Below are 25,835 nucleotides of genomic sequence, written 5' to 3'. Positions count from 1 at the left end.
AAATAGGGAACTATGGATATAATGCACATAGCTTTACGCTGTTGAACGCATGTTTGTTCATCATTGAAGTATGTTAGACTGAAACAACAAAATTTTGATTTATCAAAAGTATGTTTTTAACAATCAATAATTATTTTTAGTCCTTTTGACCAATTTTCAGTTATTTTTGGTCATTGAAATACTACTAGCAAACACTGGTGCCGTATGTGAAGTGCACAGTTTGAACCACAAATGTAATGACAGCATGACATCAGAGCACATTTTCACTAGATTCAAAATATGATTACAACTAATGGCAAGTCATTAACAAAGTGGTCAGATGTAACATATATGTTATATTTTGGATTACTCTTTCTCAGTAGAGTGTGGATTCCCATCCTTGATGGGACTCGGTCCAAAAATGTACAAGAATCTGTACTTTCCTGACAAAGTGTAATCCTAAAATCAACCGTGTTGCATTTGACCACATTTGAAATAGTAAATGGTATTGTGTATTCAATGTTTCCATCATCTGAGTCATGCCGATTTACAAGATAATTAGTTGTCTGACTAATACATTTGTTTTTTATCCATGGTGGCTGAAAGGAATGGACCTCTGGCATTGTGCACTGGTGATTAGGTGTCTGAATCTGAGGTCATGGGTTCAAAACATGGATGTCATTCAATTAACATGATTAACCCAACAAGAGTACTATAATCTATACTGAACAAGTGTAATCCTAAGTATACAGGCGTAACAAATGACAAGATGACAAATGATGAATGTATGCAGTATACCACTACCATTGAGAGACATTACCCACTGGCCTGCTAGCCCGTGACTAGTGAAACAGAGGTGCTAACCACTTCGATTTTGGAGGAGTAACTCCGACTTTCAAACACAAAATCTACGCTTTGATTTGTGTGTAAGAAACTCTGAATTTTAGAAAATACAAATATGTTTATAAATTTAGAATGTTTGAAAGAATTTTAGTAAATAGCTATTTGAATATGTTCATTTGAGTTAAGTATTATCTGGTTAAGTATGCCCAGAAATTAGGTATTTCCAGCAGACTAAATCTATTTTTGTTGGGGGAGGCCTCCACAGACACCCACCATCAAAAGGGTCCCGTTCCCCCTCTCACGCTCATCCCCAACTCGCACCTTTAGGGCTCGAGAATTGCTTTGGGCAAGGCATGACTCCACTTTCATTTGATTCAGGGTTGGCATCTGTGAGTGTAAATCCAGACCGGCCATTAAATATCTACAGTCACTGGCTGGTGAATTTTCATGGGGACATTTGTAAATACATCACTCTGTTCAGTTTGTTAAACTATAACATGCTTTAGTCACACAAGACTATGGCCTGATAAAATGTTCATCCTATGTTGCTTGATGTTGAAATCTGTGATTACATTCAAATTTCAGACTGGTGAATTATTTCTGGGGCTAGTAACTATTGAACATAGATAGCCCGACTAGATAGCAAAATTTGGATATCATTTCTGCAGTATACAATGGTACATTTTACCCTGCCTGAATTATTATCACAGTACAAAAGTCCGGCCTATACCCGATGTGTGCTTGTAACAATACCCAAAATGTTCTTTACAGATTGTTAGTTGCGTCATGCTGGTTCGTCATTTGTCATCACAATTCAATACAGGAATTATATCCAAAAATCACATGTTGATATGGGTCATTTGTGAAAATGTATTTTAACAAGACTGCAAACTGAGAATCTTGCCTCTACTCTTTTGTAGGACGGACATTGATGCAGTTGTGGATGAAATTTCTCGTAAGGAGCCTCTCATCACATCCTCAAAAACGGAACAAGTCAGAAAGCTCATTATACGTATCCTTTCACAACAGGCTTTATGAGGACTGTTTGGGAGGACCTGAAAGTTTATCGTCAAATTGAGAAAAGCCCATCTTTATTGGATATCAAAGAAATTGATGATAGTGGGTTCAAATTCCAGTTCATCCAGTTTCTAGGCCAGTGCTTGTGCTTTTTCTCCAAAGTGATAACTGTCTGAGGACTGCAATACTTTTCAGGCATAGTTCCAAGTTCAGGTGACATGCTATTGGTGCTGGGGAACTGTTCAAGCCAGTGTTAATCCCATCTCACTCAATATTTTTAGACGTACATGAAGATCTTCATCCTTGATAGCTCCAGGGTATATGTTCCGATAAGTCTCCACTATATCCTGGACGCATCTATGGCTCGGCCCGATAAATTTATTACCTCCCTTGACTGTCTTTTCATCCTAGGTGTCTACACTGGGAAGTTGAGCGAACCAATCACAACTCACTTTCGTTTTTTGAATTATCTAACCGATTATACTTGGCAACAGAAACAATGCAGAAATTATCTGGAAGAGGTAGAAGGAGTTCTTGCATATGTTGTTTTAAAGTTTCGGACCTGTCAATTTGTTTGTATGATTTCCCTAAAATCTGAGTCACACTGCGAGCAAACCTTTGCAGTTGCGACCGCTACCTTTGTTGACACTGGCAAGCTCAGTTATAACGGTGGCCTAGCTGATTGGCTACTGTGAGAAGGCGGAGCCAGCAAAGGGAGGTAATAAATTTGTCGGGCAGAGTCGCAGATGCGTCCAGGATATAGTGGAGACTTATCGGAACGTATACCCTGGAGATATCGAGGATGGTAGATCTTAAGCTGTGGTTGTAAGTCACTGTTTTTAAGAAGTCTGTGATGCAGTATCGTGTACTGCTGAGTACTGTGAGTTGCTTCTTTGATGTATATTATAGGAATAGAATAACAGCCTTTCTGTTTACTGCTTAGAAACAGAAAGCTGAATCTTTAGTGAATCTTTAGTGACGATGCTGAACCTTGCTGAAACAGTAAGAATGAAGAGTAAGAAGAAGAAGAAGAAACACAATGTATCTTATGGCTAGGAGGATGTTTTGCAAAACAGGTGTAAGTGGTTGTTCTGACGCCCTAACCAACTACCAGGTTTGCAGGAGAAGTTGTCACATCCGGATGATCATCATTATTACTTGTTCAAGGTGAGATGTAAACTGATGTCCCTTGTGATTCTGGTGGTAATGAAATAATTTGTCCAAAAAGCATTGTATATTTACCATAACATTTTATACAACCTAATTTTTCACCAGGTTTGCTGGTAGTAGGGACATAGTTTGCAAGCTGTCTAAAGCGCCATGCTAGTGATCCAGCCAGGTTGAGGTGTCAGGATTGAGCCCACCTGTGATTGAGTGTTTAAACCTTGGAGACAACTCTGAGTGCAGACTTTTTTGAGTGTAACAATTTCACAGACCCTAGTGTACAGAACAAAAGCCTGTGCACCACAAATCCGTTGGTATGACCAGATGGTGGCCATATGAATACTTACAAACACTTAGCTGCAGGTACAGCAATGCATGCAGTAAACATGGACAAAGTGCTGTGATGGTGTGTTCTAGTTTATCCAGTTGCGTGGATACGTAATTACTGTTTTCACTATTAGGTGTGGAGTTGTTTCCCTTTATGCCTATCTCATGTAAGGTGTAGGGTCAGCCTAGACCAAAATATTACTTTCACTCTATGAGTACTTGTATATTAATAAAATCAAATGGAACTTGGCTTGTTTCACAAAATGTTACACATTTTCTCACTGTAGCTTCCTTCTGATGCATTAAAAAGCCTTATCATCCCTTACCTGAAATCGATAATTGAAAGTTTGATGCAAACAGCTTCCAAACAGAGAACGCTTGCCATGTATGGAATGTAAACAGCTGCTCAACACATCAAAAACTGTTGCACGCAGTGTTGTTGGTGTCTGGCAAACTGTCTTCAGTCACATGTTGCATCTATGATTTTGAGCCAGACGTGAGCGATTTTGTATCTAGGACTAAATTTTGTCTCCAAAGGTGTTTAAAGATGTTCATAAGGAACTCTCCATGGGATGTAACTCTATGGGGTCTGGTCAGTAAAGAGCATGAGAGTTGTTTTAATGCAGTGTTGCATGGATTTATTCAAACATTTTTACTTAATATGGTAACATAAATACATATTTATTTTTGGAATACATTATATGGTAGCTTCTCAGTGAGTACTGATACTCAGTGTTATTGAAAAAAGGCATTATGTAGTTTTAGAGAAGTGTGATGAGAAATAGTGCCTTTAAACATAGTGCTGAATGGCAATCATAGAGAACTGTTATCCCACAATATGGAACTATAAGTTCTCCATCCGTAACATTTACTTAATGCATAGTGATATTGTTTTAAACTTTGTGTGATGTAGTTTTGCCTTATACTATAAAACTAGTGTATTCTAAACTGAAGTTTTGAACTCATATAAGCCAATTTAGCTTTATAATGCCAGTTGTAAGATTTTTTATGTCTTTTCACACAGGTGATTAAAACTTGGAAAGAACAAGTTCCAGATTTATCAGAACTTACATAGATATGAACATCTTTTAAAACTATGGTCCTGCTTCGAACAATATCACATCTTTTCCCACTTCAAATTCCCACCTTTTTGTTTTAATGAAGATTTTCAGCCAGTAAGTGTTGGTTTAAACATGTCACACAAGGGCACCACCAAGGACATCACACTCTGTCATACTTTATAGACTTTGAAAATGTTTTATTATATCTATTAATTGGCATAATCTCCTGCCTTGGAGTATTACTACACTTTAACATTCAAAGCATCCACAGTCATCAGCAATATCAGTACCCATGAGGGCAAACAAAAAACAAATAACAGACTGCTCATTGTTCACGTGCCTAAGGGCTGATGGTGATGATGATTTAACAGAGGTTTATTTTTTCATCTAATAAGGAATCACAAGTTTCAAGGAAAGCCTTGAATCATCAATGACAATCTCTGGTCTTCTATGAAAGGTAATCCAAAGAATATTAAATTTCACTGTGTTCCGAGAATTTGAGAAAAGTGCTGACGAAACTGATTCTTTGTTTGCAGGTGCTACGAGCTCATATCCTTCCCCTCACAAATGTTGCCTTCAATAAGTCAGGATCAAGGTAAGACAGCAGGGGTAGACATGGAATTACGCATATATTCTTTCCATTGTAATTAGGAGCTGGTATGATGACCATGGACAATTTTTAGGGACAGCTAAGTTATTCAGTGTAGATGCTAACACTGGTATCAAGCAGGTGATAGTATGTCTCATCCATTGCAATAAAGAAGTTGTCTGTCCATAAAAAAAAATCTTTCCAGGATTTACAGAAAGTTTAATCAAGAACCAACTGTCTTGTCAGTGCTGTCTTGTGAGTGAAAAATATGAGAAAGTAGATCATATGTTTTCTTCAGTTACAATATTTGATGGATGATGAGCTGTATGTATGAATCTATGATTATCACCTGCCATGATGTGGGTCACAGGTATATTGGTTTGAACTCCATCTGTCTGTCTGAGGTGCATTCAGTTCCCACAGAGGTTACTTGTTATATCTTCCTACGAACCTCTGTTCTAACACAGCCATATTTCGCAGTTCTCATAAAATCCCCTTGTGGCGAAAAATGGCAAGATTTATCTCCCTCTTTTTCTGTCCAATCAGGACATGTGTTACATCGACTTAGATTCAACTTGACAATTGCAAGCAATGTGGAGAAACAAAAATGACATGACTGAGTTCTGTCTAGAAGAAACATTTGAGTATTGCACTTGGGAAGAGGTTCTAGTTTTCACGATGCATCCGGAAATTACCGAGATCTTTCGAACGATCACTTTTGAAACGAGGTTGCTGATTGCACTACTAAATCAGATTGCCTCCGTAGGAAGATGTGACAAGTAACCACTGTGGGAAGAGAATGTCTGAGGTGATGGGGACAGACTTTCTCCGAAACTGTTACAGGTAGGGAAACCAAATTTGATGTGTTTCAGGACATGAATTCCTTGATGGAGTTCGAAAGCAGAATGTGTGTTACAAGTTGTTACAGAGTTATGGCCCTTGTCATAAGTTTCTTGACTTAGTGCATGGTATGCCCAATGGGGACAGATTTTCTAAGACACTCTTAGATAAGGACACCAAATTTGCTGTGTTTTCAGCACTTGAAAGCCTAGATGGAGTTTGAAAACGGAAACCATGTTACTATTTGTTACAGAGTTATGACCTTTGTCAAGCATTTCTAGAATTAGTGCACAATATCCCCAATTGGGACATATTTCCTCAGAAGCCATATTTGGTATGTGTTTTCAGGACATATATATTGTGGTGGTGTTAAAAAATAGAAATCGTATTGAGGCGTATATTGATGACCATTCCTTCTTGTTTTTTTTCCAGCTTTATCACTGGTAGTTACGACCGTACTTGTAAAGTGTGGGACACAGCGTCAGGGGAAGAACTGTTTACACTTGAGGGACATCGGAATGTCGTCTACGCCATTGCCTTTAATAACCCTTTTGGGTAAGTTGTTCACAAGAGTTCTGGGTTGTGGGGTGGTATAATGGTTAAAGCGTCCTGCTGAAGACCTGGGTAGAATGTATGAAGCTGTTCAACTTGTGATATTGCTGTAATATTGCTAAAAGCGGCAGAGTCATTCACGCAGTCACAGAAGTTGTCTGTACCCTCACATTATAGGTTACGGTGCTACTTTTTAAGGAACCCATGACGGTCTGGGGTAGAATAGGCCTTCAGCAGCCCATGCTTGCCACAAAAGGTGACTATGCTTGTCGTAAGAGATGACTAACGGGATCGGGTGGTCAGGCTCACTGACTTGGTTGACACATTTCATCGATTCCCAATTGCACAGATCGATGCTGATGGGTTGTCTGGCCCATGCTCGATTATTTGCAGACTAACGCCATAGAGATGGAATATTGCTGAGTGTGGCATAAAACAAAACTCACACGCTCACTTTTAAGGTGGCTTCACATAATGAAATAAAGTTTGCTGATTTGTGTTTACAAACTTAAGTTTATGTGAGTGAACATTGTGAAAACTGGTAAACTAAATTGTTACGCTTTGTGAGAAAAGAGTTTGGTCTTTATTCTCACCAATATTTGGGGAAATGTGTCTTAAAACGAATTTTGACATGTTGTCAAGCATATGTTTGTCACTTCATGTTGCGATTTCCCATGTGAAGTCACCTTAATTCCATTAACTGTGAAATACTTAACACCCACTCATTTGTTATTGCAAGATCAACCTTACCTATATATCAAATTGAATCCACTAATGATTATCTCAATTAAAATGCTTATGTTTGAATAGTTTGCTTCAGTTTAAACAAAAATGTTCAAATTCTTTTAGGTTTACAGTCTTTTTTGCATTTGTAAAAGTTGTAAATGAAGTAATAATTTGTTTTCTGATAAAAATAATTTATTCAGTTTTCACTCTACTCTTCAATTTGAACTCCCTGTAGAACCTTGTTTTTTGATAAGTAAAAGTTGAATATGATAATCCAATTATTGTATCGAGAAAAGTGGTCTCCTCATGAGACATTAAATCAGATTTGAGCTTTGTTTTCTTCCAGTGACAAGATTGCGACAGGTTCTTTTGACAAGACGTGCAAGCTTTGGAGCGCTGACACTGGGAAATGTTACCATACGTTCAGAGGACATACAGCAGAAATTGTAAGTGAATGATCTATTTGTATTTTTGATTAATGCATTGTGGGATGTTTATAAGTCATATGTAGCAGGAAGTCGCCTTGACCTCAAGGTTGAGGTATGAGCAGGGAAAACCGTTGTCATGGTGATGGGAGAAAATACAGTGTAGTAATTTAACATGGCTAAAGCAATGCAGTGCCAGTTTCTGTAGAGACTGGTTTCTGGGAATTGTTTAAATTTTTGAAGTGGATAATTTGTTGAAAATTAGTTGATTATTAGTTTAGGTTTCTGTCTTTGTATACAAAACAGGATAAGTGTTAAATCCAATTGTTTGTACAGTGCCTCATTAATGGGAAACATTGCCATAGCAACAGACCTTCGAAATGTGATTCATTTATTGCCAGTCACTAATGGATTTTTATTTGTACAGTCCTGAGAATTTGGTTAGATGATTATTTCAAACTGATCAGTTCTGTGAATTGTCTGAACCCCCATTCAGTGACACAATATAAAGTTTGTAGCTGAAAGCCAATTTTCCTGTTGCTATCCCTGTGTATTATATTTTACATAGTTGCCTCCCTTAGTCTTTTAGAAACCTATGACCATTTATTTAAATGAAAAATCAACTTGATTCTGGTTCTGTGTCTATACCATGCCCTTGATCGGGAGTGTTTTCGAAATGACTTCATGTGGTAGAGACCCATGGTGACCTGGGTTTTGTGTTAGTTGAATGTGTTCTTGTGGGAGCTGTATATTGACTGTTTCCATTTTTTAAGTTTTTTATGTGTCAACTGACATTTCTTTCCAGGTGTGTTTAAGTTTCAACCCAGCGAGTTCAGTTCTAGCGACAGGGAGTATGGACACGACGGCCAAACTGTGGGATGTGGAAACAGGCAGCGAGCTCAATACACTCAATGTAAGTCATAAGCAGTAGGGTAGGCAAGTGGTGAAAGCATTCACTCAGCATGCCGCAGACCTGGGTTTGATTCTCCACATGGGTACAGATTACAGTGCATGATGTCCATTTCTGAGGTGATGGTATTGCTGGTGTATTGCTGATACATTGCTGGTATATTGCTGAAATATTGCAGGTATATTGCTGATATATTGCTGTTAATTTGCTGATATATTGCTGGTATATTGCTGGAATAGTACTGGTACATTGCTGATGTATTGCTGGAATATGGCTTGAATATTGCTAGTATGTTGCTGGAATATTGCTGATATACTGCTGGTACAATGCTGATATAGTGCAGGTATTTTGCTGATATATTGCTGGTACAATGCTGATATAGTGCAGGTTTATTGCTGATATATTGCTGGTACAATGCTGATATAGTGCAGGTATTTTGCTGATATATTGCTGGTACAATGCTGATATAGTGCAGGTGTATTGCTGATATATTGCTGGTACAATGCTGATATAGTGCAGGTGTATTGCTGATATATTGCTGGTACAATGCTGATATAGTGCAGGTATTTTGCTGATATATTGCTGGTACAATGCTGATATAGTGCAGGTGTATTGCTGATATATTGCTGGTACAATGCTGATATAGTGCAGGTGTATTGCTGATATATTGCTGGTACAATGCTGATATAGTGCAGGTATTTTGCTGATATATTGCTGGTACAATGCTGATATAGTGCAGGTGTATTGCTGATATATTGCTGGAATGTTGATGGAATATTGTCGAATTTGTCATAAAACTGTATTCACTCCCACTGTTAGTCACTGACATAACTGATCAAGGCCTGTGATGCTGTAACTTGATATATACATACCCAGCATTGAACTATTGTGATTAAACAACATGGGTTCAACACACCTGGGCCAAACGCCATAGCATCAGCAAGGCATTGCTTGTTCTGTGGGGTAACTAAGTATTTAAAGTACTGTCAGAAGTAGAAAACAACAGTTGTCATTCTGTATCACTAAACTTTACTCAATGGCAAATAGCATGTCGAATAACCCACATTGATCTATCTGGGCTTTGTGTGTGATGAACGCAATGAATAGGATATCCAGAAAAGCATGTTTAATTGTAAAGTCAGACAAAACTTAGAAAAACTACAAATAGCTGCTGAAAAAAATACATTAGACCATAGATGGCAAATATAGATTGCCCATTCATTTCTGATGGGCTGTGGAAATCACTTAACGTGAAATGTACATGCTGTCCACTGGCACAAAGGGTCATCTCAGTGATATGTTATGCTTTTTCATGTCTACTGAATATGTCCCTATTAATTATCTTATCTTTGCTGATGTCTCTATCCCCAAGCCTGACCCCAACCACCATCTACGACAAACATCCTGCTTTTGTTTTTGACATGACCCCTTCTACCTTATTCTTTTATAGTGATAGAGAGACTCCAAGGTAGCTACATCCTTAATAGTTTCTGTATTAAAATTATTATTTAGACATCTACGATCTCTCTTTTGATGAGCATTTTAGAAGTTGACTTGATGAAAATTGATGAAAATGTTTATGAATATACAACTTCTTTAATTCTGTAATCGTTTATTATGCTATCGTTTATCATGAACCTAAGTCTCATTTCAAAATGGACATTTTAAAAGTATCCTTTGTAATACTGTGTCATCACACACCAATTTGTAAAAAACTGTAGTCTTTTCCAAATAAGTTGCTTTGGACTTTTTAAAAAAAAACGCCCTGCATTGCTCAAATATTTCCTCAGTAAAATCCTTTCTTTCCATTTCTTATCTCCCTCCCACTGATGGTGTAGTTAGACCGAATTTACTTCAACAAATTTTTAAAACGTCCACAAATTAAAAACCTATATTGTAGATATAAATATGAAAAAAACCAAACAATTCTTTTTTCTTTTTCTCACATTACCTTACATGTAATAGTAGTTTTCATGTATCACATCAAAAAACACTTGGAGTACAAAAAAGAGTTGTGATATGCCCTAGAAATGAATAGGAGAACAGCTGATAGAACAAGTGTTCCTCTGTTCATTTCCAGGCTTCTTCACATCATATGTATTGCCCATTTGGTGAAATTTTGGAAATAAATTAAGGAACTCTTGCACTTTCATGTGTTCCGTTATTAGTTTTCATGGGTATATTTCTTTCATATTAGTAAATTGCGTATATTTCTTTCAAGTATGTGTCAAAATATTTTTTTATGGGTTAATGTGTCAATGATTTCAAATGTTGATGTTAAGAACGTCTTCATCGTGTTTACTTTGTGTGCTCCGTGTCAAAAGGAAAAGTATGGATAAGTTTGTGCATTGTACATCTGGTGTCCTACACCAACTTTTATGTAATTTTGTTTGTTTGTTTTGAAATCGCACTCAGCAATGTTGAAAGAATATGACTGTAATGTGTCAAAACTAAGTGTGGACCAGACCATCCAGTGACTGACATAACGAGCATCGATCTACATAGTTGTGATGATGTGTCAACTAGAGCTGTAACAATGCATCAAACTATCAATGGATTGCAATTATTGAGTCCCCAATAACAATTATTGATGGTAGAACCGAAAAACTGTTGATGCATCGATGCATTGTGATTGTCGATAGTTTAGTAATTGACTTCCATTGATATATTTGCAGTGCGAAATTTGTTCACTTTGATGCTCTGTAATGTTACACCTCTTAAACAAACTTGATCTTGGGCAACCTTTACTATTATCTTACCTCACACATGAATGTACTCTCTGATTGGCTAAGCGCTATTCTGTTATTTGCAGTGTACCCTGCTTACAGGCGATGTATTATTTTCAATGTACACCGCTGGGAATTCTGAACTCTTTTGGTGCTTCAGGGTAGTACTTCTTTGCCTTGAATACCATTGAATCACGCATAAAGCACGCAAATTACTGATGTTTTGCAATTGAAAATTGATGGAAGGGAGATAACTCTAAATCTGTTTAACCTTGTGTCATCGCAAAATGGCGATTTGCCTTGCATTCAATAGAAGTGTTTCAAACAGCTCTAAAGTAAAACTCGGGTGTTCGGTAAGATAAATACGTTGTTCACTGGTCCCTCGGGTCCATGGGCCCATGTACCCTTGAGGTTTGTTCATAAACACACCTCGAGGGTACACGAGCCCATGGACCCCTCGCGACAAGTGAACAACTGTTTGAAACACTTCTAAGGTTAACCTGAACTCCCATTCTTTAACATTGGAAGGATACCTTAATGACTTATTAACTCATTACCTTAATGCTATGTGAAAGAAGCCCCTTGGTTTCAAGTATCTCATCAACTGTTAAAAGAGACTGAAACTTCTTCAACTTGTTTTTATTTCATATAAACTATGCATTCATTTGGGAGATGACTTCAAAGTCAAGAAGGAAAAAAAGCTATTGCATTAGTATTGCATTATTTGGTTGCAACAGATTATCACTATCGCAATAGTTTATTGAAATAGGCTTGTCTCCTGCAATGGTCACCCCCAGTGTCATCCAACTCAGCTAGCATGAACACCACATCATTTAATCAACACATATAAACCTAATGTGTGCTTGTCACTATATGTTAAGTCATCTCCTGTTTTTCCAGAATAACCGCATTTGAGGTTTTTGTTTAGGAGGGACAGGTTTTACTTTTCGCTAGAAAGACCTCTTCCCAGGTTTTACTTTTAGTTAGTAAGACTGCTTCCCAGCTTTTACTTTTCCCAACTTAATACGAAAAATAATAATAACAATATTGAAAAATATCGTTCAAGATTAAACTTACAATACAAATGTGTTCTCCAAGTGGGAGTGGAACCACAATTCTCAGACCTGTAGGCAGACGCTCTACCGCACGGCCACTAGGTCGACGAAAATGGTGGGGTTAAATTATCTACTTATAGTTACTGTCATTAAATTGATTTCACGTGTGCTTCAGTTATTGTTATGTAGCTTCATTAAATGATCGTCTACATTGCAATTACCCATCATTGACGGTATAAGTGTTAGAGAAAACACTTCTCCTATACTTACAACATGTGGGGAGATAGTTGCTCAAGCATTCACACTGAAGACCTGCGCTCTATTCCCTGGATGGGTATGTGAAAAGCCCGCCACTGAGAGTACATATTCGAATCCTGGATAATAAAACAGGACTAAAATTGTTTTTTTCACCGAGAAAGTGAAATCCCAAATATATAATGTATTACATTTGACCACTTTCTAAATGGCACTGTAATAATGGCTTGTGTTTTCATCAAACAATCACAGATAATATGAACACTGGCAATAAGGAGTGTGCAGTGTGGTCAGTCAGCCGTAGATACATACTGACCCCAAGCAATGACCTTCATGTACTTTATTTTTTATACTTCCATAATAATGGTGATTACAAATTGTCAGATGATTTGGACTGAGTGTCATCGAATAAAACTGATGAAAAACCGACAAACTTCTATCAATTGAAGGGCATTTCTAAACATGCAATTTCTGTAATGAAAAAGTAATTTCTGTCGGCCATTAAACTATCACAAGGAAAATGCTGTGTGATCAATTCCCTTGTTGACAAACAATCTAGTCAGCGATGCATGGCTGGTTATTTGATTTCAGGATGTAATGGAGGATGTGCTGGCGCGTGCTGTCATGTCAAACATTAATTGCGAGTATCGTCTGTCATCTTAGTGATTAGAATGTGTTGCAATCTTTCTGTGTATTTTCACTGATTATACTTGCTCCAGGACGTTTGTTTAGATGTGAAAGTTATTGGTCAATAAGCAGTATCAAATGTTGTTTGTACTCTCTAGCCTTTTACCATGTAAAACAGGGAGAGTTCAATGTCGCAACACTCTTCGTTCTTTTTAATAGAATTAATGTTGTTGATGGGAAAAAATATGAGTGATCCTTGATTTAAGAGTCAATTTAACTCAAATCTGGTGGAGGTTGACATGACCACCTAGTTGCACCTGAAATATACAAGCTTGACCCTGGTTTATCAATTTTGTCTGCAAAATGTAATATCAAATCTCTACATGTCGTGATTCTTGACATTTTGCCTTGATTCATAATAGAAATTTCATGTAATCTTTAACTACTGGTGGTATAAGGTCATGGAGACCAGTACAGTATGACACAGGGATTAGCAGGATTGTCGTGAGTGAGTGAGTTTAGTTTTATGCTGCACTCAGCAATATTCCAGCTATATGGCGGCAGTCTGTAAATAATTGAGTCTGGACTAGACAATCCAGCGATCAACAACATGAGCATCGATCTGCGCAATTGGGAACCGATGACATGTGTCAACCAAGTCAGCGACCCTGACCACCCGATCCCGTTAACTGCCTCTTACGACAAGCTGAGTCGCCTTTTATGGCAAGCATGGGTTGTTGAAGGTCTATTCTACCCCGGGACCTTCACGGGTTTGGCTTGTCGTGAGTCATGGTACATAAGGCTTAACAATAATGACTGTATTGTATGTCTTTATTGTGTGGACAAGAAAGGATTCGTCACAAATAAGAATATTTTTGCATGCATGCACTTGGTGAATTAGGGAGTGAGTCTAAGTTTTGCAACACACTCAGCACTATTCCAGTTATATGGTGGCAGTCTGTATATAATCGAGTCAACACAGTCCAGTGATCAACAGCATGAGCATCGATCTGTGCAGTTGTTAACTGATGACACATATCAACCAAGTTAGCGAGCCTGACCACCCGATCCCACTACTCGCCTCTTACAAGAAGCATTGTCACCTTTTGTGGCCAACAAAGACGTTTGTTTTTAGGTATTGGTAGATTTGTGTTTCATGTGCTCTATTTTAGGTCAGCTGCTCTCATAATCTGTGAACTAAATGTCGACCCTTTGAGATCCGAGTTGAAATTGTTCTTCAGTAACCCAAACTTTTGTAAGACATGACTTATGGGATAGGGTGGTCAGGTTCACTCTCTTGGATGACACGTCATTGTATCCCAGTTGCATAGACTGATGCTCATGCTGTTGATCACTGGATTGTGTGGTCCAGAATTGATTATTAACAAACGCTGTCACATAACTGGAATATAGCTGAGTATGGCATTAAACAACCAATTAACCAACCAAATGAAAATAATCCCAAATGAAAATAAAAAGAATTTGTGATGTGTGGTTAGTGTTTGATTATTGAGCACCAGAAGTGACCTTGAAATGCTTTTTAGAATTGACTGCCGGACTGTACCATGATCTTACATGATTTGTTTGGTTACATGTACATAAAATTGGTTTGTTTTGCTGATTGTACTGCTTGACCCTTGATGTCTTGGTTTCAGGGTCACTCTGCTGAGATCATCTCATTGTCCTTCAACTCCACTGGCTCCCAGCTCATCACAGGCTCATTTGACCACACAGTGTCTGTCTGGGATGTACGTTCAGGACAGTGAGTAGAATCCTCATCTGTTTATCAGTACTTACTATGTATTTAACATTGTCTTACCTCACACATTAATGTTCTATTCTGATTGTCTGAGTGTTCATCTATTACTTTCTGCATACCCCATTTACAATCAAGTACTATTTCCATTACCCTGATGGTCAAACTCATTTGGTACTTTGCGATAGTAATTCTTTATGTCAAATAACATTGAACATATAATTTACAGAAATTACCAATGTTTTTTGCGAATGCAAATTAATTTAAGGGAGATAACTCTGTTTGGTTTTTTTTTCGTCTTGTAAAATCTATTGATGACAACAAAAAGTTTTGTACCCAAGCCTCAAACATGTCAAAATTGACATTTAGGTGTTCGCAGTCTAAGTAAACTTAGCCGCAGTACTTTTCTATACACTCCGCTACTGAGCCTAACAAAACCTTATGGGGGGTCACATCAGGTAACCTTTGAGACTGACTAATCAGAACAAACCTTACCAAATCGAGAAAGTGGACATTCGCACATACCTTTTGAACTTTTTATCTCAAAAAGGTTCATACCCAAACAATTCCGAATGATATTTGGCGTACGATTGCTTCCGGTGATGCACACGGTGCATATTACAACCATGACAAGGATGTCATCTTGCGGAAATATTAGCTAATGGTAACCATGTCGACAGAAACCCCAAAGTGTGTATACTGCAGGTCAAATAACTGTGTTATTTGTTGATTTGTGTTTGTAGGGAGATCTGTGTCAGTGACCTGAATATTTTGTAAATCCCTCCAATCCCTCAGTAGTAGCCGTTGTCTGATTGGTTAAATCTATTTTACCGTATCGCCATTGATTGGAGGTTGCTCGAAGGTTACCTGATGCGACCTTCTGCTAGGGTTTGTTAGACTCAGTGGTGGAGTGTAACAAATAATACTGAGACTAAGTTTACTTAGGCTGAGGTGTTTGTTAAGACAAATTTGTTGTTCACTGGTCCCTTGGGGCCCATGCACACCCAACCCAAGTTCCCCTCATGACCAGTGAACAACTTATAATAATTTTTTTTCTTAGCTTGTTTGACTTTGACTGAAATTGGTGGTAGTGATCTTTTCCGGAGCAGAACTTTGAAATCATGCACTATTTGTTGACCAAACTTGGTACATAGAAAGGACTGGTGATGTACGGGCGCCTTTTGGTAGTTTGGGATTTCTGAACAATTTTCTTTTTGTGTGTTCCTATGGCAACAAGTTTCACTTTGACTGCGATTGGTGTCAGAGCTCTTTTCCTAAGCAGAACTCACCAGATGTGGAACATAGTCAGATCTGATGATGTACAGGTGCCTTTTTGTAGTATCAGATTTCTGAATAAAATATTTTTTTGCATTTCCATGGCAATTGATTTGACTTTGACTGCAATTAGTGGTACTGTTTTTTTCAGGAGCAGAACTTAAAAAAGTTCACTGTTTCTTCACTGATTTCGCATATGGGTAGTTTTGGTGGTGTACTGGTGCCTTTTGGTGGTTTTGGATTTCAGAATAAAATAGTTTTTGCATTTCCATGGCAACAAGTTAGGGTGCAATTGAAAATGGTGGTAGTGTTCTTTCCTGGAGCAGAACTTCAAAACCCTTCAGTACTCTGCTCTACTTTGCTATGTACAACTATTACAAGTCAAAACATAATCATAATCATAACTCATAGACATTTTCATGAAGAGTATGTTGCCATTGTGTGGGATATTGATGACTTTTCTTCTTGTCGTTCTTGGTATGCAAAGGCACAGAAAGATCTCTTGAATATGTAGTCATATTTTCTTCTGCAATAATGCTATTTTGAATGTTAAGACTGGAGGAAAAATTATGTTCCTAATATACTAGTCATTCTGTAAAGATGTGAAATTTGCAAAATTAATGTTTTGTGCAGTTTGAAAAAACCTTAAAAGAACTACATGATTTTTCTTTACTTTTTGCACTTTAACAAACATAAGGAGGAAAATGTGATAAATGACGCTTAACAATTATTTTCTATGATTAAACGGTTTTGATGAACTAATCATCAATTATGACATTTTAACCAATTCCCAACACTAGTTTGATTTATGAAAAAATGCTTAGCAACACTAGCTGATTTCAAAACCACATTTATATTTTACATTTGACAGTTTTTTACTTGCTATATAATTCCAGATCTTACTTCCCACACTTTAATAATGCTCTACAGCATTTGTAGAGCTGTGATTCCTTTGTTGAACTTTTCCCAAGTTCATATAGAAAGATTATGAGAGATTATCACCTGAGTGGGTGGTTTAGACTCCCACAACAGTTTGTACTTAAACCCAATCCTGTAACTGGCAGAGTGTCCTGCACTGCAGAGCTTTGGCTGCAGGAGTGCCCATTTGTGTCAAACACATTAACACAACAAGTGCATGTCGACAGGCGCTCTTTGTTCTGAGGCTGGGTTCATGGACAGGACACACTGTAGGACTGACTAGCCTCTGTAAACAGCATGGCTTATCGTAGGTGCATGTTGGTTAATGCGTACAACAAAACGCTGATGCACATTTTAGGTGTTTTATGATGACACTGGGTGAAAAGCGATTTCTTTCAGGCACGTGATTTCAAAATTTAGGTGGTCATCAGGGGAGATTATCTGCTGCAGCACTTACCATTACTTTTGTTATAAGGAATTAACATATATACTTTATGGCTACAGGGTGCATTTTGATAACATTTTTGGTGCAAATAACAGAATGGACCAATCAGTGATTGGGAAAGCACAGGAATATTTACATCTGACAATAATCACCTTGCTTTTCGTGATGTGACTAGATTTGGCACATTCAAGCACATTCACTGTGGTTGCATTAGAGATTTAATTAATGACTTAATTTATCAATTGATTCCCAGAGCTTAAGTGGACTGCACTCGTCTTGCATAATGATATTGGAAGCTGTCTCAAATATCAGAAAGGATAAACTATCTCATGTACACATTAGGTCTCTGACTGACCAGCTGACCCTGATGACCACTAATCCTTTTTAGGGTTATGACAAGCATGTTTGACCTTAGTGCAAGCTTCAACCATTGACTGTACGACAGTTTGAGTTTTTTGTTGCTCTCAGAGATTATTTCTTGAAAATAATGACTGTCTAGGATTTCTAGAAAGTTTTGAATTTCTAACACTCTACAAGCAGGTTGCTTAAATTTGCTGCAGTTACTTATATTGACTAAAGCCAGTGCTCACTAATAACGCCTGACCCTCTGACAAATCTGGCAGATTCGCCAGTGGTCAGATAGAAATCACCAACCTGCCAGCCCCAGTGTCTGACTGAATATTTCACAATATCTTTGTGTGAAGTTGTTATTTGTGGCATGTGATGCTTGTTTGCTGTTTATAAATCTTATGTCTGTTATCATATAGTGTTAATAATTTCAGTGCCAGTTATAAGAAATGTTAAATCTGAAATGTTTCTTTAACTTAATTCTGTGGGTCCTGCGAATTTTCAGTGGGTCAGACAGACATCTGAAACTTACAGGACCCAATGTCTTGTTACTTTGAAAAACCATCGTGAACACTGCTAAAGCATGAATCAACCTGACAACAAGCCATGTATTAACATCATAACTTCATTAAAATTTTGCATGACGACAAGCTTGGGTTTGATGCAGATTATTTATTTATTTTTTTTTCAACTGTAAGATTCAGTTGGATGCTTCTGCTAGGGCTACAGAAATTCACCTAAACTCTTCATACAAGTGAAAACATAAAGTTTCAGTTAATTCTCAGAGTCAGTCAGTTTTAGCGAGAAATCCATTATCAATTTGGCCATAGCAACTGACACCAAGTCTCATTGGATAATTAACCAAGTGTCAGCCAATCACCTTTTGCCTTATTTCAGTGTTCGAAACTGCTCTGAGTTAAAATTATGTTCAGGCAGTGTGGATATAATTTAAATAGGTATTCTAATATCAAATCAAACTATTGATAATGGTCTTAGAAACTAAGGTGTCAGATTTGATTTTTGATGATTCAAACTGAATCATTGCAGCCTTAGCTTCTATAAGTGGGTATTGGTCAGAATGTAATGATCAAATTAATTCAGTTGCATTCATTCACCCTTTAACTTTTTTTGACAATGAATAAATGATATACTGAATCAAACTCATTCAATTTTGTTCCAGGCGGATCCACACGTTGATCGGTCATAAAGCGGAGATCAGCAGTGCTCAGTTCAACTGGGATTGTTCTCTAATAGCTACAGGCTCAATGGACAAGACCTGCAAGATCTGGGACACTCAGACAGGTAGGCACAGACAGTCAATCTCAGGGGGCGTTGATATTTGAGACATTCAGACAGGTGGGAGCTAACAGTCAATTTCAGTGAGGGTTGTTCTCTGCAGAATGCACAGGGATCGTTGATTGTCACATAATGGTGGTGTCTGCTCTTGGCATAGAAACTAGGTCACAAATCAGTTGAATCTAAGTATCCTTGGCCCCTAGGAGTTTCTAGTGCGTCTATCCTCACCCAGACCAAAGATAAAGTGACACATGCGGTCTCACCTTATACAAGTGAGTGTGTTCAAACTTCCCTCTGTTCATTCTGCAGTTAATGGGTACCCAGTGGATAACATGGTCATATGACAGTTAATCTTCTAGCATCACACTGGCAGACTGGGTTAACCAGGTTAAAATTGTCCAGGTATAATACATAATTTGTCCTTTATGCCACATGGCACAAAATCATTAAATTTTTGTGAAAATTATATTTCTGTGAAAAAATGTGAATAACTTGATCTTGCAGAAATATCCTTACAAAACTTTGATGGTCAAACGCAGTAGTCACGTGTGCATCAGTACGTCTGATAGTCCAGACAGATGCCAACCACACAGCACACATTCTTTGTGTTTAGAGACAGTTTGATAGGGTGGCACCCTCAACGGGCCTGGATGGTGTGCAGAGTGTGTAGTTTTTAGGAAAACGTCACTCATTGCATATGCACCGAATTCGAAGTTCTGCACTTGCTCAGTTCAATATTAGCGGCAGCCTTTAAGATGTGACTACATTTACATTAGGTGGAACTTTTAGTTGCAAATGTATTTGGAGAAAAGGGTAAGGGTAAAAATGTCATCACACAAAAATGTCTGTTCGTCAACTCTCGCAAAAATATCGAGACACAAAACTTTCTTGACATACAGCATATTTCATATTCTGTAGATATCTCTCAGACACAGATGAATGGAAGTATTGTGCACCTCTTCAGTCAGTTGAGTTGATCTGAGTTTTATATCGCATAGGCATATAGCAACGAGACCAGGTCTGAATATGTAAACATATTAAGTTCAAAGCTTAAATAATTCGAGTTTTTGGAAAAGGCTCATTTCTTCATTACATTATTATTTACAAACAGAAAATGTCATAGTGCCAATTTTAGAAACTTGCAACAAGTCATTTCCTTTTAGGAGTTGCATTTACTGTTCAAGACAGCACCCCTCAAGTAGTTAACATTGAGAGGCCTGCTCATGTGGAAAAATAGCTCTTTCAGATTTATCTCTTCATAGTGTGAATCCTTTGCAGTTGGAAAGTCCACAGAGTCAAGCAGAATATGCTTGATAGTGAACAGTTTGTCAAAAGAGACACTCATGGGAGGTCCGTCCCTATTCATTTTGAGCAGCTAGTCGTGTACATTTTCAGTCAGAATTGTTCCAGCAATGACAAAAGTCTTAAACTTTTAATCTTGACCATACAAACCAATGGTCAGTCCATTGCTGTGTGTATGACGGAGTACTATGATGATTCCGGACTATATTTTCTCAATAAGCTTTTGTCCTTGTGTTCTTTATCGTTTTGTAGTTGTTCTGCAGAAGTTCTGCCATATTCAACATTCATTTGAAGATAACAAATGTCTGGCATTGAAATGTTGTGGAAATGTGCCTTGTGACGTAGAATGCTGAACAACCTCTTTCATTCATGGACAATTTAATTTCATCATTTGCAATTATTTAATCTGTACAAGAGAAACTGTAGAGACTTGACTTTGACATTTGAACTAAAATTCAGTCTGTTTGTAATGTAATACAAGTCAGAGTATCTATTAACAAGGATTTGAAGTAAGCTTTGAACATCTTGTTGTTGCAATATAATGCAGGAAAACACAAAACTTTTGTTGGCCATGGCAGGGGTGCAAACCGCTGTGAATTTATCGTAGTTGCTGTGAATTTATCATAGTTGCTGTGAATTTATCATAGTTGCTGTGAATTTATCGTAGTTGCTGTGAATTTATCGTAGTTGCTGTGAATTTTAGCCTCAGACTACTCTTATGTGTTGTACGAAATTTGGCGAAAATTCATCACAAGTCAGATCTATACACACAAACATATATTTTTTAGGAGAAATTCATTTGAAACCTCCGGCGTCAGCACGGGAATATGAAATATTCCCGTGCTTCAAATACTCAATAACACCCGGAAATTGGCCAACACATGATGTTTATCGACATTGTAAACACAAAAGTAAACCAAAGGGTTTTAGTGTCTGCACTCGTTTGCATCGAATACGGATACAGCAGTGAAGTGTCATCAGCTGGCCGTTTCAGCTGGTTCTCATGGTAGCATCTGGAGTTGCTCATTTGTGACGTCATTCTAACTTTACATCACAATATGATATGAATTACGTCACCACTGTTGATGACACAACAAAACAATTGTTTACGTGTCAATACGCAGTGAATAGTCTTTCAGTTTCTGGGAATCTAATACCATTTAATCATGTTTTTCAACCCATCAGATTACAGAACACAGTAACTTTTGGTTTACAATGTAGATTAAATACCTTTTTTCCAAAAGAGAGGACAGAAAGAAATATAATGCTGATAATTTTGAAATCTGCCGTTGGGGTATGTGATATTATTGTTTCACTCTTGATTTGTGTCATATAATCATTGTTAGCATCCATCATGATTTTACGTATTTTGAAAAGTAAAAACCCATGAAGGGTAGGTAACTCTTGAGATGCTGTTATCAAAAACCTCTTGTGAAGGAATAAAAAGAGACCATGGTAAGTGCCTAGCTATTATGTTATTGTGTAGTTCCCACTTACAATTAGCCCAATTTAGCTACTTATCAAATGTCTTATGCCAGTTCACATTTCTTTGTATCTAATGTCAGTAGTGAAAACTGAAACTAGTCCAAATGCTACCAGTAAAATCCAAAAAGGCTGGAACATGAGTTTGGCTATGTAGATTTACGAAACAAATCTAATTATATTAAGAGACTAATGATCTATTCCTCTAAATTTGTTTCATTAAAAGCCATTCGTTTGTTAGACAAAAACATGATGAAGTCAGTAATCAATTGTTTGTTAGACATAAACATGATGAAGTCAGTAATCAATTGTTTGTTAGACATAAACATGATGAAGTCAGTAATCAATTGTTTGTTAGACATAAACATGATGAAGTCAGTAATCAATGTGGGTGCTTAATGATGATAGTTTGGTTCTCATAGAGTACCAGTATATAACAGAAATTGGTATTAAGGCCACATTAGTATTATTTCTTGATTTACAGATTTTTGCCACCGAAAACCTAAAGGAAAGGAAGGGGAAATAAAAATAGTTACACCAGTCAAATTAATATTTCTTCAAAATGCTAAAAGTATTTTCTGTTTGGCAATTTATGAAGTGTAAAAGGTGCAAAGTAAAAACAAACTAAAAAACAAATTCCTGTAATTTTACAGTTTTTGCCAGTGCAAAGATTAGGATGTATTTTTGAGCTGGAAAATTTATTTCTATTTCTTCTTGTTCTTGAAGAAATGCAACCGACAAATTGTTAAAACATAAAATACTATTTGTCTGGCCTAATGAATCCTGTGATTCATTGTTGTTTATACCTGAATTCAGATTTCTCTGAACTCATGTTTACCCCTTGGAATAATAACTAACACAAGCTGTGAAGATCCAGGTTAGAATTGATCTTCAGTAACCCATTCTTTTCGTAAGAGGCAATTGACGGTGGTCTGACTCGCTGACATGGTTGACTCATGTCACCATATCCCTTTGCATAGATCACTACTCATGCTGCTGATCACTGGATTGTCTGGTCCAGACTCGATTATTTGCCATATAGCTGGAATGTTGCTAAGTGATGCATTAAACAACAAACAAACCCCAAATAAACTGTATCAAGATGTACAAGAAAGTATGGCTTATAGCTGATTTCCAGCAAATTTGGAACAAAATGTAAATGACATGCTCACAAGCTGTGCTGACTTGGCTTGCTATAAAAATAAGGTCACTAATAAAATAGCTTCACAAAAGTATTAACATTAGATCTGTGTTGCCAAATAGGACTGTACTGTATTACCAGTATATCCTGGTATATCACAATGCACCTTTGAAACAATATGTATTGAAATGTTTTTCTTCAGAACTGAAAAATAGGGTAATAAAAATATATGAAATTTTGTGTTGATGTCTATGGTTAAAGCTGAAATCTACAGACTTTCATTCACACTGAAGTTTTCCATTTTACAAAACAACACATACAATAGATTTTATGAAAAAGAAAATGCAATCCCACAAAATCAAATCTAAATTTAAAATTTCTGTTTACACAACCATACCATTTATATTTTGGGCTTAAGTATGTGGAAAATAGGATTGACACGTACAATCAATGTTTTTCTCTATCAAACACTGAAGGTCCCAATATATTGCAATACATATCGGACCACAGGTACCAGATTTGTGATGTATTACAATACAGTTAATTTGTCAATTCACAGCTGTACTGCCAAATGTATTAAGATACATCATGTTGCAAAGCACGAATTTGCTATGGCAAAATCAATTTTATCAGCTGAATCTCGAGTTAAACTTTTGGAAGGAATAGAAATGAGTGATTTCTCTTAGATAAAACATTTCATGATTTACATTTTATAATGTAAATTATCTTTTCATGTAATATATTGGAGCACAAGGAACACTGAAGTCGATGGTACCACAATTTTTCCTGAAAGTGTTGCTTACCTTTGCTGCACCAGAAATTGGTTACAATCCTGGTTGGCCCCAGTATTGTTTCTTAGTAAGTCATCATCCAAAGCTTCAGATAATTTTTCAAGCAATTGGGTATTTTTGGGCATGTCTGTTTGTGCATGAGTTATTGTATGTTTGGAGGAGTAACTAGGTTAAATAATTAACTATTTTCATCCAGAGTTTATTATCCTTATTGGATAATTAACACCAACACACATATAAATAAAACTGCTCCTCAAGAGACATAAGTTTTTAGTAATCCTTATTTTGCCAGATAGTTGGCAGCTATCTATGAACACTCAACATGGAAGTCACGTGACTACAACTGTCAACACGGACAGGGGCTACGGCTATGGTAGTATGTGTATATATAGGCATCGCTTCAATTTGCTAATGCTGTTGCAGAGTTCGGAACCACAGTGAATTATCATTTGCAAGCCAGTTTAGTTAACTGAGTATGGGACGCAAAGTGTTATAGACCCATTGGTTTTAAGTGATTCTTTTGTGTTTCTTGTACGTCCAGATTTGTAACTAATTGAGTAGATGTGATTTAAATTGCGTTAACTACACAAATCAAGCCTTATCTGTAGCTCTGAGCATCATATCCATTGTCACTGTTAAACCAAAAACTTTAGGCTTTGTTCCCACAGAAAGCATGTTGTGGTGATAAAAAATAACATATGTGGTGATATGGAGGTGTTATAGATACATACGGTGATATAATTGGTGATATAAATGGATACATAATGGACATATAAGATGATATAAGTGATATAAATGTTGATATAGTGTTGATATGAATGAATATATAAGGGGATGTAACTGATGATATGAATGGTGATTTAGTGGTGATGTCAGTGGATACGTAAGGGATATAAATGATGATAATATGGTGATATAAATGCTGTTGGTATAAGTGTGATATGAATGATAATATTAAGTGGTGATGTAAATGGACATACAAGGTGATATATGTAATGATATAAATGATGATATAGTGGTGATATAAATGGTCATTATAGTGTTATAAGCAGTAATGTAAAATGGATATATAAAGGGATACAGTGGTGTTATAAATGGATATATAAATGGATGTATAAGTGGCGACACACATAGATATATATCAGTGGAGATATACATAGTAAAATGAATAGATATATAGGTGGTCACGCAAATGGATGTATGTATCAGTGGAGATGTACATGGTGATATAACTGGATATATGCTGGACAAAAGAAGTTAGGGATATTGGTATTTTTATGACTGATATTTTGTCAGTGTGTCAAAGAATAAACAGATCATTATTCATAATTTAAAAATTTGCATATATCCCTAACTATTTTTGTCCAGTATATAAGTGGTGATAAAAATGGATTACTGAGGTAAACCCACCAACCTCACTCAGAATCTTTATATAATGTTTATTTAATAACCCACAGTTAGCATCAGTTGTATTGGGCATCAGTGATTGGTCAGTGATTTCCTGGCAACTGCACCATCAGCAGCATGACATCGTGAAACTGTTGCTGCATTGTTAAACTATTTGCCTATTGATGCAGGGATGAGCGTCATCAAGTGGACAGGATTGACAGAAAACAGCCTTTGAAGTTTCTTTGCACAGAAAGTGAAATAAGATGACATTCACGTGTTGACCTCTTGATCATTGCAAACCATTAATCATATAAGTGGATGAATAATTCATTGATGCGACGTAGCTGTTTGAAAGGAAATGTTTTTATGTGTTTACTTTGATAATCTCTCAAGTACTCTTCTTTGTGGATGTGGGGTAGTATTGTGGTTAACCAGCATCTTGTCACAGTGTCATTTCTCGGTATCAATACAAGTCTTGAAGCCAGATCATGAAGACAGTTTACACTGGAGGTTTCCACATAGTTCTTTTGGATTCTGAAAACAAATTTGGTTAAACAAATTATGGCAGTAAACAGCATTGAAAAAAGTATTGAATG

The 25,835-nt window shown here is 36.9% G+C and overlaps 1 protein-coding gene across 1 annotated transcript in view; it reads left to right on the top strand.

Moving 5' to 3' along the window:
* LOC137282578 (dynein assembly factor with WD repeat domains 1-like) overlaps positions 1 to 25,835 on the top strand; it is a 40,303-nt gene that overhangs the window by 5,865 nt on the left and 8,603 nt on the right. The window contains exons 3-10 of the mRNA XM_067814349.1: positions 1,743 to 1,834; positions 2,954 to 3,006; positions 4,928 to 4,986; positions 6,253 to 6,375; positions 7,445 to 7,544; positions 8,329 to 8,436; positions 14,752 to 14,858; positions 19,019 to 19,140. Of these exons, the coding sequence (XP_067670450.1) occupies positions 1,743 to 1,834; positions 2,954 to 3,006; positions 4,928 to 4,986; positions 6,253 to 6,375; positions 7,445 to 7,544; positions 8,329 to 8,436; positions 14,752 to 14,858; positions 19,019 to 19,140 (764 nt within the window). The remainder of the gene's footprint in view (positions 1 to 1,742; positions 1,835 to 2,953; positions 3,007 to 4,927; positions 4,987 to 6,252; positions 6,376 to 7,444; positions 7,545 to 8,328; positions 8,437 to 14,751; positions 14,859 to 19,018; positions 19,141 to 25,835) is intronic.

Source organism: Haliotis asinina, chromosome 4 (assembly GCF_037392515.1).
Source record: "Haliotis asinina isolate JCU_RB_2024 chromosome 4, JCU_Hal_asi_v2, whole genome shotgun sequence".
In the NCBI taxonomy this organism is placed as follows: domain Eukaryota; kingdom Metazoa; phylum Mollusca; class Gastropoda; order Lepetellida; family Haliotidae; genus Haliotis; species Haliotis asinina.
Note: the sequence above shows the minus strand (reverse complement) of the source record. Positions and strands in the feature narration are given on the sequence as shown.